We start from the raw sequence: 12,650 nt of genomic DNA, 5'->3' as shown, positions 1-12,650 counted from the left end.
AAGAGGATTTAAAAACAAGAAAGTATGGCTTGTTTACATTAGGGTCCTTGGTATTCAATTAACGAGAATATTGACATACAAATATACAGTACTATGCATAAACATGCAACATACATGCCATTTGAAAATCGCCAATCTACAAGCTTTATTCTTCTTTATTGTTGGAATTGTTTATTGTTTTAACAACCTACATTTGGTATGGTGGTCCCTGGCATATGGGGGTCTGCAGGTAAATTAATTTCAGATGTGGGGGGGGGGGGTCTGCAGGTAAATGCATGTTATTTTGGGGGGATTAATTGACACTCAACTATATGTGATGATGTACTCACAACAGCTGGATTAAACAGCTCTGTATGTAACATTGATTGCACGTGTTTACATAACCAAGAAAGTATATATATTTTTCCAGTCATCAGTATAGTGTGTGCTACTGCTCTGCATCAATGTTGATTTTTTGACAGCACATTTTGATTTAGTTTTGGTCATAGCCTTTATTTATTTTTAAGTGGAGCAACCACTTCATTAAGTGGAGCAACCACTTCATTAAGTAGCTTTATGTGTGCCTGGCTGGCTGGCTGGCTGTGTCTGAGCACGAAAATAGCATTTGGTTTGTTTTTCAAAACCAAGTGTCACTGTTGTGCAGCCTAACACACACACATACATGTTAACTGTATATAGGATGATTTCAGGTCTTATCAGTACATTACAGTAGAGTAGAGGGAACCCCTGGTGGACCCCCCCCAGTCTGTCATTTCTTGACCGTTTCGGACGTGGGGCGGCTCGCCGGAACCGGGCCGGCACCCTGCGTGCATTGCTGCAGGTCTGGAAGACGGGGGGGGGGGGGGGGGGGGGGGGGAGAACATGTGAGGGTATACTACCCTAGGAGACACGGGGAGAACATGTGAGGGTATACTACCCTAGGAGACACGGGGAGAACATGTGAGGGTATACTACCCTAGGAGACACGGGGAGAACATGTGAGGGTATACTACCCTAGGAGACACGGGGAGAACATGTGAGGGTATACTACCCTAGGGGACACGGGGAGAACATGTGAGGGTATACTACCCTAGGGGACACGGGGAGAACATGTGAGGGTACCTACCCTAGGAGACACGGGGAGAACATGTGAGGGTACCTACCCTAGGAGACACGGGGAGAACATGTGAGGGTATACTACCCTAGGAGACACGGGGAGAACATGTGAGTGAGGGTATACTACCCAAGACAGATGAGCGTAATGATTATTACTAACGATGGTTTAATTGTGTTGCACTGCAGATGGAGTCTCCAGAGGAAAGCAACTCCAGTCCCGACCAGCGACAACACACTGGTCAGTATAATGTCCCTCTCTCTCTCTCTCTCTCTCTCTCGTCCTAGTGCTCATAGTAGTAAGGAGCCGTGTCCAGTTGTCCACATGTCGTCCATGTATTTCTATGGTAAAGACACGCGGCGCACTCTCCTTTTTTGGGGGGCTTTTCTGCCTTTATTGGGTAGAGCACAGTGAAGAGTGAAAGGAAACCTTTTATTTACTTTTTGGGAGAGGTGATAATAACATTTTGACGTCATTCCCAATGTCTTCCTCGTACGCCCCTGCACTCCCAGATGTTCTGACGTCCCCAACTAGTTCGGAAATCCATTTATTCTCCTCTCTGTCTATCCCTTCATCTTTTTCCTCTCTCCTCACTCCTATCGGCATCCACATTTTATCAGACGGTAGAATTCCATTGTATAATATGTTTAATTTGATAGTGAAGTATGAACGTTTGGACCCCAGGAACAGTAGTCTTCACTCACTGTAGTGAGGACTACTGGGGATACCTAATAATAAACAACAAACCCTTCGTCTTCGTCCGTGAATAAATGGCTCTCTGTGCAGGCTTAGAAGAGGAGGCCAGCCCACAGAGCGATGGCTCCCGGTCCCCCCCAGAGAGAAGGCTCAGAGACAGAGCCCCGTCGTCGGACCACACGCCCAGAGCCTCTCCCCCCCAGGCTAGCCCCGGAGAGGAGAAGAAGCCGCCCTCCTCCTCTTCCTCCTCCTCTGACAGTGAGAGTGACAGTAGTGACGAAGACGAAGGGACGATGAGGAGGATAAGGAGCAGCGTGGCTCAGATCAAGGTGAGGTCCGTCGTCGATGTAATTGTAAGTAAGAGAGCAACACTTGTCAGAACAGCGGCTGGACTGGACCACTTCTAAATGGCTGCCGGCTTGCACAGATGAAAGTTCTCAGACGCCACGATTGATATCGGCTAATTTAGATTAGAAGCCAAAGAAAAACGTGGGAAAAAAGGCAAACAGTTTATCTACACGCTCTCAATGCGTCTGTGTTCTATCTTCATTTGTAGTGGTCAAACTAGCAATTATGTTCAGAAAATCTTAATGCCTATTTTGGATGTTTGATTTCAAGTTAAATCCTCAGTCTGTGATTTATTCTCCTGGTTGGCGGTAGGTAAAACGGCACGGACAATATTACTAGTACATAGTGTTACATTATTGTGTTCACTGTTTATAGGAGGGCTCCTTTTCACAATGTTTCACAAATTGCACATTAGGATTTAGGCCATGCAAACATTTCCAGTTATGAGATTTTATTTTTGCTTTAGTCCATGAGTTGGACTCTAGTATTGTAGTCTCACGTAGCCTGAGATAGGAAACCAGCTGTTAAAAAAATAATCACACCCGTGTGAAGTGAGTGCGTGCACATGGATTGTTGGTTTACTAGGAAGTAAAACAGGAGTGGTTCTTGCGCTATCTGGCAGGCAGCGTATCCCCGCTGCCAACCTACTGAACCTAGTGACCTGGAATGCACACGACAGCATTTTTAATTGTTGCGTCTCATGTAAACACAGAATGAAGATGGACAACACAACGGCTCTTTTCCGTTTTCTATGGAGACCGTCGCGGTATAATCGTGGCCTGAGATAGATGTCACCAGACTGTCTGTTGATGCGAGACTATTAGTGTCAGACTACTTGTACTTGAATGTAGCCTGTAGGAAGTGACATCTTTTAGACTCATCGTTTGTAAATACATCAAAGATGCGATTATGATCTGTAATGGATAAAGCTGTGGTGTCAGCAGTGATTAGAAAAATCACTGCACCTCTCATCCAGGCTTCTATCTTTTGCCAGAGCTAACAAGCTGTTCTTGGGGGATTGCTATTTGCAGGCACTGAGAGGTATCTAGGACTGTGGTTTGCCTCCTGCCCTATGGTCCTCCTACGTCTCACCAGACTATAGGTCTGTGTGGTGTGTATCGTGCATCTCTGTCCTTGTCCACACTTGGCCATACCCTGGTGTTTTTGAGTTAAGGGTGTTTGTTTGAGCCTTCTCTGCGTCACTGTGCGTGCTGTAGCCGTTGATAACGACCAATCGACGGGCTGCTACTGGTGGTGACTGATAATATATTGGAATGTTTCTATTCTATTTCATGCATTCCATGGGTGCCATCCTTGAAAATGTTAACATCACGGGTGTACACTTTCCCTAAATGTGTCTGGTCCTTGTTGTTGCTAGATTTACACAACTTTGTTTTGTTCCAGAGAGCTCCAGATGAACAGAGCATGGCCAGAGACTGTTCTCCACCACCACAACACAGATCCAGGGTCAGATCTCGTTCCCGGAGTCAAGACAGATCCAGGGTCAGATCCCGTTCCAGGAGCCAAGACAGATCCAGGGCCAGATCTCGTTCCCGGAGTCAAGACAGATCCAGGGCCAGATCTCGTTCCCGGAGTCAAGACAGATCCAGGGCCAGATCCCGGAGCCAAGACAGAGGAGGCTACAGAGACCGCAGTGCTTGGTAACACGCACGCACACACACACACACACACACACACACACACACGCGCACACACACCTCATCCGCACTGCAATGTTTTTCAATGAGACTGTCCTGACGTACCTCAATGAGACTGTCCTGACGTACCTCAATGAGACTGTCCTGACGTACCTCAATGAGACTGTCCTGACGTACCTCGATGAGACTGTCCTGACGTACCTCAATGAGACTGTCCTGACGTACCTCAATGAGACTGTCCTGACGTACCTCAATGAGACTGTCCTGACGTACCTCAATGAGACTGTCCTGACGTACCTCAATGAGACTGTCCTGACGTACCTCAATGAGACTGTCCTGACGTACCTCAATGAGACTGTCCTGACGTACCTCAATGAGACTGTCCTGACGTACCTCAATGAGACTGTCCTGACGTACCTCAATGAGACTGTCCTGACGTACCTCAATGAGACTGTCCTGACGTACCTCAATGAGACTGTCCTGACGTACCTCAGTGAGACTGTCCTGACGTACCTCAATGAGACTGTCCTGACGTACCTCAATGAGACTGTCCTGACGTACCTCAGTGAGACTGTCCTGACGTACCTCAATGAGACTGTCCTGACGTACCTCAATGAGACTGTCCTGACGTACCTCAATGAGACTGTCCTGACGTACCTCCAGCGTGCAGTGCGACGTCAACCACTCCTCCTATATTCGCTCTCCATTTGAGCAAGGATGGTTTTCGTACAAAAAGATGACAAAATATTTTATTAAACAGGCTTTGTGAACGCTAATTGCACAGGGCAGAATGGACAAATTGAATGACTATCATCGACCCGTACCAATAATCATATTACCGGTAATAATTGGTTTTCGTACAAAAAGATTACAAAATATTTTATAAAACATGCTTCTAGGTTATTCAGTGAATCTAAAAAGTAGTTGATAGAATACTATGACTAACATGAAAATGATGGGCATTAATGTCCAGCACTTCTCTGAAGTCGTCCCTAGGGCCGTCACGGTTACACATTTAAGTTGACGATGAATTGTCACACACATAATTGACCTTAGGAACGTTACAATTTGTATTTCTGTTTGCCTTTAGGCTGCTTCTTAATCACAAATTGCACAGGGCAGATATGTCAAATAACTTAAATATACAAAGAAACATTTAATAATTAAATAATTAGTAATATTTTGTATTCTTTCCAAAACATGTACAAAATAACAAATAGTCGACATGTAAGCTTGTAGATCTGCTATTTCTGCTATTTGTTTTGAAAAACGTGGAAACGGTTGACGATTATGCAAAAACAATTGCGATTATCTCAAATAATTAGCGATTAGATGATTATGTAATAATCTGTGACAGGTCTAGTCTTCCCCGGTGTCTGCCTACTGTTGATAATAGAGTTCTATGTCCTCGCTGTCCACTAGGGAGCGTTATGACGATCGCCGTGACAACAGGGACCACAGGAGGCGGGACCGATCGCCCTCCCCGGCAGCGCCGGCGGCAGAGGAGCCGCCCGTCAAGAAGAAGAAGGAGGAGCTTGATCCCATCTTAACGAGGACGGGCGGGGCTTACATCCCCCCCGCCAAACTGAGGATGATGCAACAGCAAATCACAGATAAGAGCAGGTGTGTGTGTGTGTGTGTGTGTGTGTGTGTCTGTCATTGAGCATAAATGCGTTCTGTATGCAGCGCGTAGCGTCCTACTCACGTTTGCCCCGCCCTCTTCCTCAGCCTGGCCTATCAGAGGATGAGCTGGGAGGCTCTGAAGAAGTCCATCAATGGGCTGATCAACAAGGTGAACGTGTCCAACATCGCCATGATCATCCAGGAGCTTCTGCAGGAGAACATAGTGAGGGGAAGGTAACTAACGTAACACACACACACACACACACACACACACACACACACACACACACATGATCATCCAGGAGCTTCTGCAGGAGAACATAGTGAGGGGAAGGTAACGTAACACACACACACACACACACACACACACACACAGGAGAACATAGTGAGGGGAAGGTAACGTAACACACACACACACACACACACACACACACACACACACACACAGGAGAACATAGTGAGGGGAAGGTAACGTAACACACACACACACACACACACACACACACACACACACACACACAGGAGAACATAGTGAGGGGAAGGTAACGTCACACACACACACACACACACACACACACACACACACACACACACACACACACACACACACACACACACACACACACACACACACACAGGAGAACATAGTGAGGGGAAGGTAACGTAACACACACACACACACACACACACACACACACACACACACACACAGGAGCTTCTGCAGGAGAACATAGTGAGGGGAAGGTATTAAACGTAACACACACACACACACACACACACACACAAATACAATGTAGGCATTTAGCAGACGCTCTTAATCCAGAGCGATTTACAGTAAGGAAGAACAAAAACATGGTAATACATCAAATACATAAAAATAGTCTACATGACCTGCTTTAATTATTTCAGTCTAAATTAGTAGCTTAATGAGTAGTAAATAAATTTGAAATTGTCAATATATTTTAGTCATAGTTTTAGTCATCATGGCTTGTTTCTTTTTATAGAGTTTTTAATTCAGTTTTCCTCTGTGTAAAAAAGGCTGTCGACGAAAGATGTTCATCTAAGTTGTAGTCTGAAATAAACACTTAACTCCGTCTCCGTGCAGAGGTCTTCTGTCCAGGTCTGTCCTGCAGGCTCAGGCAGCCTCTCCCATCTTCACCCACGTGTACGCCGGCGTGCTCGGAATCATCAACTCCAAGTTCCCTCAGATCGGAGAGCTCTGCTTGAAACGACTCATCCTGAGCTTCAGGAAGGGATACCGCAGGAACGACAAGGTTGTCTGTCTGTCTGTCTGTCTGTCTAAAATATCGGCCACTCGCTCACTCACACTCGATGACTCCAGCATTGCGGTGTTGTGGTGAAATTGGTGGCCTGCCGAAATATGTGATCATCTTGTGGAAATCACACAACTTACTTGGAGGTCTATAATTACGTGGCCTAAATTCTGTTAACTGCTAATAAACAAAACTGCAACGATTTACATTCGGACACTGACATTATGGGATTGTCTACATGATCTTCACATGTTTCAGCAGGTCACCAATTTAACCGTAACACCACCATGCTGGAGTGACCGAGTGTGAGTGAGCGAGTGGCCGAGATTTTGGCTATTGGAATTTGGCCTCTCTCTCTCTCTCTCTCTCTCTCTCTCTCTCTCTCTCTCTCTCTCTCTCGCTCGCGTGCTGTCGGCTTTTCAGAAATAGTTGTGGTGCATCCTCCACATCATAATATGATGTAATAGTTGTGGTGCATCTTCCACATCATAATATGATGAAATAGTTGTGGTGCATCTTCCACATCATAATATGATGAAATAGTTGTGGTGCATCTTCCACATCATAATATGATGAAATAGTTGTGGTGCATCTTCCACATCATCATATGATGAAATAGTTGTGGTGCATCTTCCACATCATAACATGATGAAATAGTTGTGGTGCATCTTCCACATCATAATATGATGAAATCGTTGTGGTGCATCCTCCACATCATAATATGATGAAATAGTTGTGGTGCATCTTCCACATCATAATATGATGAAATAGTTGTGGTGCATCTTCCACGTCATAATATGATGAAATAGTTGTGGTGCATCTTCCACATCATAATATGATGAAATAGTTGTGGTGCATCTTCCACATCATAATATGATGAAATAGTTGTGGTGCATCTTCCACATCATAATATGATGAAATAGTTGTGGTGCATCTTCCACATCATAATATGGTGAAATAGTTGTGGTGCATCTTCCACATCATAATATGATGAAATAGTTGTGGTGCATCTTCCACATCATAATATGATGAAATAGTTGTGGTGCATCTTCCACATCATCATATGATGAAATAGTTGTGGTGCATCTTCCACATCATAATATGATGAAATAGTTGTGGTGCATCTTCCACATCATAATATGATGAAATAGTTGTGGTGCATCTTCCACATCATAATATGATGAAATCGTTGTGGTGCATCCTCCACATCATAATATGATGAAATAGTTGTGGTGCATCTTCCACATCATAATATGATGAAATAGTTGTGGTGCATCTTCCACATCATAATATGATGAAATCGTTGTGGTGCATCCTCCACATCATAATATGATGAAATAGTTGTGGTGCATCTTCCACATCATAATATGATGAAATAGTTGTGGTGCATCTTCCACATCATAATATGATGAAATGGTTGTGGTGCATCTTCCACATCATAATATGATGAAATGGTTGTGGTTCATCTTCCACATCATAATATGATGAAATAGTTGTGGTGCATCTTCCACATCATAACATGATGAAATAGTTGTGGTGCATCTTCCACATCATAATATGATGAAATAGTTGTGGTGCATCTTCCACATCATAATATGGTGAAATAGTTGTGGTGCATCTTCCACATCATAATATGATGAAATAGTTGTGGTGCATCTTCCACATCATAATATGATGAAATAGTTGTGGTGCATCTTCCACGTCATAATATGATGAAATAGTTGTGGTGCATCTTCCACGTCATAATATGACGAAATAGTTGTGGTGCATCTTCCACATCATAATATGATGAAATAGTTGTGGTGCATCTTCCACATCATAATATGATGAAATAGTTGTGGTGCATCTTCCACATCATAATATGATGAAATAGTTGTGGTGCATCTTCCACATCATAATATGATGAAATCGTTGTGGTGCATCTTCCACATCATAATATGATGAAATAGTTGTGGTGCATCTTCCACATCATGATATGATGAAATAGTTGTGGTGCATCTTCCACATCATAATATGATGAAATAGTTGTGGTGCATCTTCCACATCATGATATGATGAAATAGTTGTGGTGCATCTTCCACGTCATAATATGATGAAATAGTTGTGGTGCATCTTCCACATCATAATATGATGAAATAGTTGTGGTGCATCTTCCACATCATAATATGATGAAATAGTTGTGGTGCATCTTCCACATCATGATATGATGAAATAGTTGTGGTGCATCTTCCACATCATAATATGATGAAATAGTTGTGGTGCATCTTCCACATCATAATATGATGAGATAGTTGTGGTGCATCTTCCACATCATAATATGATGAAATAGTTGTGGTGCATCTTCCACATCATAATATGATGTAAAAGATGCAATTGGCTCCCCGGTTCATATATAGTATATATGAACCGGGGAGCCAATTCCAGGCCAGACCAGCAATGTGTCGACGTGTCCTTGAGCAAGACACTTAAAGGACAACTTTAGTTTTTTTCAACTAAGTTTCATGTTTTAGGTTGTTATTAGAGAAACTAAAAGGTGAATGTTAATTTTCTTTCATTTGCTGCTTTCTTTCGTTTTTGGGATTTTAGCAGTTTTTGACAGGGGGGCGGGGGCATTCGAGCATGGGGCTAAATATGTGTTTTTTTACAAAATATTATGGCGATTTATTATTTTATTATTTACTATAGTCCTAATAAAGCCCAAGAAATTACATCTGACCACAAAACTGACATATTGAGCCTATACACACAGTATAAGCCTTCCCCCAGTAGGCTACCTTCACATTCAGTAGATCCTGTGATCTTCTGTGGCCAGATGTAATTTCCTGGGGTTTATTAGGACTATAGTAAATAATACAAAAATAAATCACCATAAAATGTTGTAAAAAAATACATATTTTGCCTCATGCTCGAATGCCCCCGCCCCCCTCACCTTTTAGTTTCTCTAATAACAACCTAAAACATGAACCTTGGTTGAAAAAAACTAAAGTTGTCCTTTAACCCGTTAAATAACCCAGTGAGCGAGGGGACAGACTCTAGTGGCTTCTCTATTAACATTACAATGATTTCTAATGTAATGAATATGACGTGATTCTTTTGTTTTTTGTTTTGTGTTTACAGCAACAGTGTCTCACAGCCTCCAAGTTCGTAGCTCACCTGGTCAACCAGAACGTGGTACGTTATAATATCTACTAATGTTTGCTTCACTGTATACTTCATGTATTGATCACTGTGTGATCAGTGCTTCAACTATTTCACGGCCAACAGCCCCATCTAGTGGTTTGGCGCAGTCATTAAACCACAACAGATAATGTTATATCTACCACTCGTTAAATCTCTGCTTTCACAGCATGTTCAGCTAACGGAGCTCTGAAATGACTACATTATCTCTTTGTCTCTCTTGACCTTATCTCTCTGACTGTCTCTGTGTCTCTTGACTACCTCTCTGACTCTCTCTCTCTCTCTGTCTCTCTGTGTGTCTCTCTCTGTGTCTCTCTGACTCTCTCTCTCTCTCTGTCTCTCTGTGTCTCTGTGTGTCTCTCTCTGTGTCTCTGACTCTCTCTCTCTCTCTGTCTCTCTGTCTCTCTGTGTGTCTCTCTCTGTGTGTCTCTCTCTGTGTCTCTCTGACTCTCTCTGTGTCTCTGTGTGTCTCTCTCTGTGTCTCTCTGACTCTCTGTCTCTCTCTCTCTCTCTCTCTCTCTCTGTCTCTGTGTCTCTCTCTCTCTGTCTCTCTGTGTCTCTCTGACTCTCTCTCTCTGTGTCTCTCTCTCTCTGTCTCTCTGTGTCTCTGTCTCTCTCTCTCTCTCTGTGTCTCTCTGTCTCTCTCTCTCTCTGTGTCTGTGTCTCTCTGTGTGTCTCTCTCTCTCTCTCTCTCTCTGTGTCTCTGTCTCTCTCTGTGTCTCTGTGTCTCTCTGTCTCTCTCTCTCTCTGTGTCTCTGTCTCTCTCTCTGTCTCTCTGTGTCTCTCTCTCTCTCTGTGTCTCTGTCTCTCTCTCTGTCTCTCTGTGTCTCTCTCTCTCTCTCTGTGTCTCTCTGTCTCTCTCTCTCTCTGTGTCTCTCTGTCTCTCTGTGTCTCTCTGTCTCTCTCTCTCTCTGTGTCTCTGTCTCTCTGTGTCTCTCTGTCTCTCTGTGTCTCTCTGTGTCTCTCTCTCTCTCTGTCTCTGTCTCTCTCTCTCTCTGTCTCTCTCTCTCTCTCTCTCTCTCTCTCTGTCTCTCTCTCTCTCTCTCTGTGTGTGTCTCTCTCTCTGTTTTCAGGCCCATGAAGTATTGTGTTTGGAGATGCTGACCCTGCTGCTGGAGCGTCCCACAGATGACAGTGTGGAGGTTTCCATCGCCTTCCTGAAGGAGTGTGGCCTCAAACTGACCGAGGTGTCCCCCAGAGGAATCAATGGTACTATAACATTATTTATTTATACATTATTACTCAAACTGACCGAGGACGTGTCACCCAGAGGTATTAACCCATTCTGACCTGAGATCAGATTCATACGAGGTTTCCGCTGGACACACACTGGTCTGATTAACCCATTCTGACCTGAGATCAGATTCTAGAAATGGCAGTCGTTCTTTGATTTTTCAAAAATAGCAGACCTACAAGCTCGTATCGCGCCACTCGGTGGCGCGATATGAGCTTGTAGATCTGCTATCTTTCAATAGCTAAAGCATGACATGATGCTGACACCAAAATGGGTTCCCGTTCAGAATGGGTTAATAAGGCCCGGCCCTACCTGGGCCCTCATCACGCTCCATATATGGCCAGTACAGAATTTATTCCATATGTTGATCCCCTGTCTGTCTGTCTGTCTGTCTGTGTGGTCTGTCTGTCTGTCTGTGTGTGTGTCTGTCTGTCTGTCTCTGTCTGTGCGTGCGTACTCACAGCCATCTTCGAGCGGCTGCGTAACGTGCTTCACGAGTCGTCGGTGGACAAGCGCGTCCAGTACATGATCGAGGTGATGTTCGCCATCCGTAAGGACGGCTTCAAGGACCACCCGGTCATCCCCGAGGGCCTGGACCTGGTGGACGACGAGGACCAGTTCACTCACATGCTGCCCCTGGAGGACGACTACAACATTGACGACCTGCTCAGTGAGTTAACCCCTGGGCTACAATTAACAGAAAAAACGGAATATTTCTAAAAATACAAACCTCCCGTTCACGGAATTAACGGAATGTCAATCAATGTCAGTTATCTAGGGTTCAACGGAGCAAAAATTAATATTTTTTCGCTAATATCACTAATGTTGGATGTAATTTACCAAAAAACGGCCGAAATCCGCGTGATCGTGCGCTATCGTGCACGCGCACCATCTCTACGTGCGTCGCTGTAAAAAAAATGATATTTTGTGATGTTTTGGGGTTGATTTGAGGTTAATTTGACTTAGTTATGAAAAATATAGCATTAGCTTAGCAATCCGGACCAGCCAAGCTAGTGACTAGGGTCAAAATAATACCGGATGTTGTCGATCGTTGAACCGGAAGTGACTTAGGAAGATTCGTCTATTTTGGCCAAAATCAGCATAATGGTGCGTTCCCGCCATCTGGTGGCAATTCGAGAGAATACACTAGCAATGAAAAAAAAACATCTGTTCAAACCACCAGATCTTTCTATTAATGTGAAAATGATGAATTAAAAATATGCCAATTTGTTACCCAAACAAAAAAATTGGGATTGGTAGTCCAAGGGTTAACTGAGACCAGTTTCTACAAAATGTCTTCTAAATCATGACAGTTGTCTGAAAACCCTATGTTTCTATGTCAGTGGTTCTCACAGGGTTAAACCCTATGTTTCTATGTCAGTGGATCTCAAACTATTTCATGTCAAGGACCCCCAGAATGACATGCATTTGGCCGCATATGTTGTTCCAGGGACCCCCATTCTAGCCCTCTTGTATCTGGGTTAAAAATGCTGTTCGCTGTGAAAGAATATATATATTCAAAGATTTGCACGTGTTTTAACGGTGGT

At 43.8% G+C, this 12,650-nt stretch overlaps 1 protein-coding gene across 1 annotated transcript in view; it reads left to right on the top strand.

Moving 5' to 3' along the window:
• Positions 1 to 12,650, top strand: part of cwc22 (CWC22 spliceosome associated protein homolog) — a gene marked incomplete at its 3' end in the record, with an annotated part of 30,980 nt that overhangs the window by 643 nt on the left and 17,687 nt on the right. Inside the window, exons 2-10 of the mRNA XM_083776077.1 lie at positions 1,282 to 1,333; positions 1,880 to 2,118; positions 3,542 to 3,798; positions 5,218 to 5,418; positions 5,524 to 5,652; positions 6,524 to 6,692; positions 9,810 to 9,863; positions 10,943 to 11,078; positions 11,567 to 11,773. Coding sequence (XP_083632203.1) covers positions 1,282 to 1,333; positions 1,880 to 2,118; positions 3,542 to 3,798; positions 5,218 to 5,418; positions 5,524 to 5,652; positions 6,524 to 6,692; positions 9,810 to 9,863; positions 10,943 to 11,078; positions 11,567 to 11,773 — 1,444 coding nt within the window. The remainder of the gene's footprint in view (positions 1 to 1,281; positions 1,334 to 1,879; positions 2,119 to 3,541; positions 3,799 to 5,217; positions 5,419 to 5,523; positions 5,653 to 6,523; positions 6,693 to 9,809; positions 9,864 to 10,942; positions 11,079 to 11,566; positions 11,774 to 12,650) is intronic.

This window comes from Protomyctophum parallelum, assembly GCF_964188405.1.
Source record: "Protomyctophum parallelum genome assembly, chromosome: 11".
Taxonomy (NCBI): Eukaryota; Metazoa; Chordata; class Actinopteri; order Myctophiformes; family Myctophidae; genus Protomyctophum; species Protomyctophum parallelum.
This window is presented reverse-complemented; position numbering and strand designations above follow the sequence as displayed.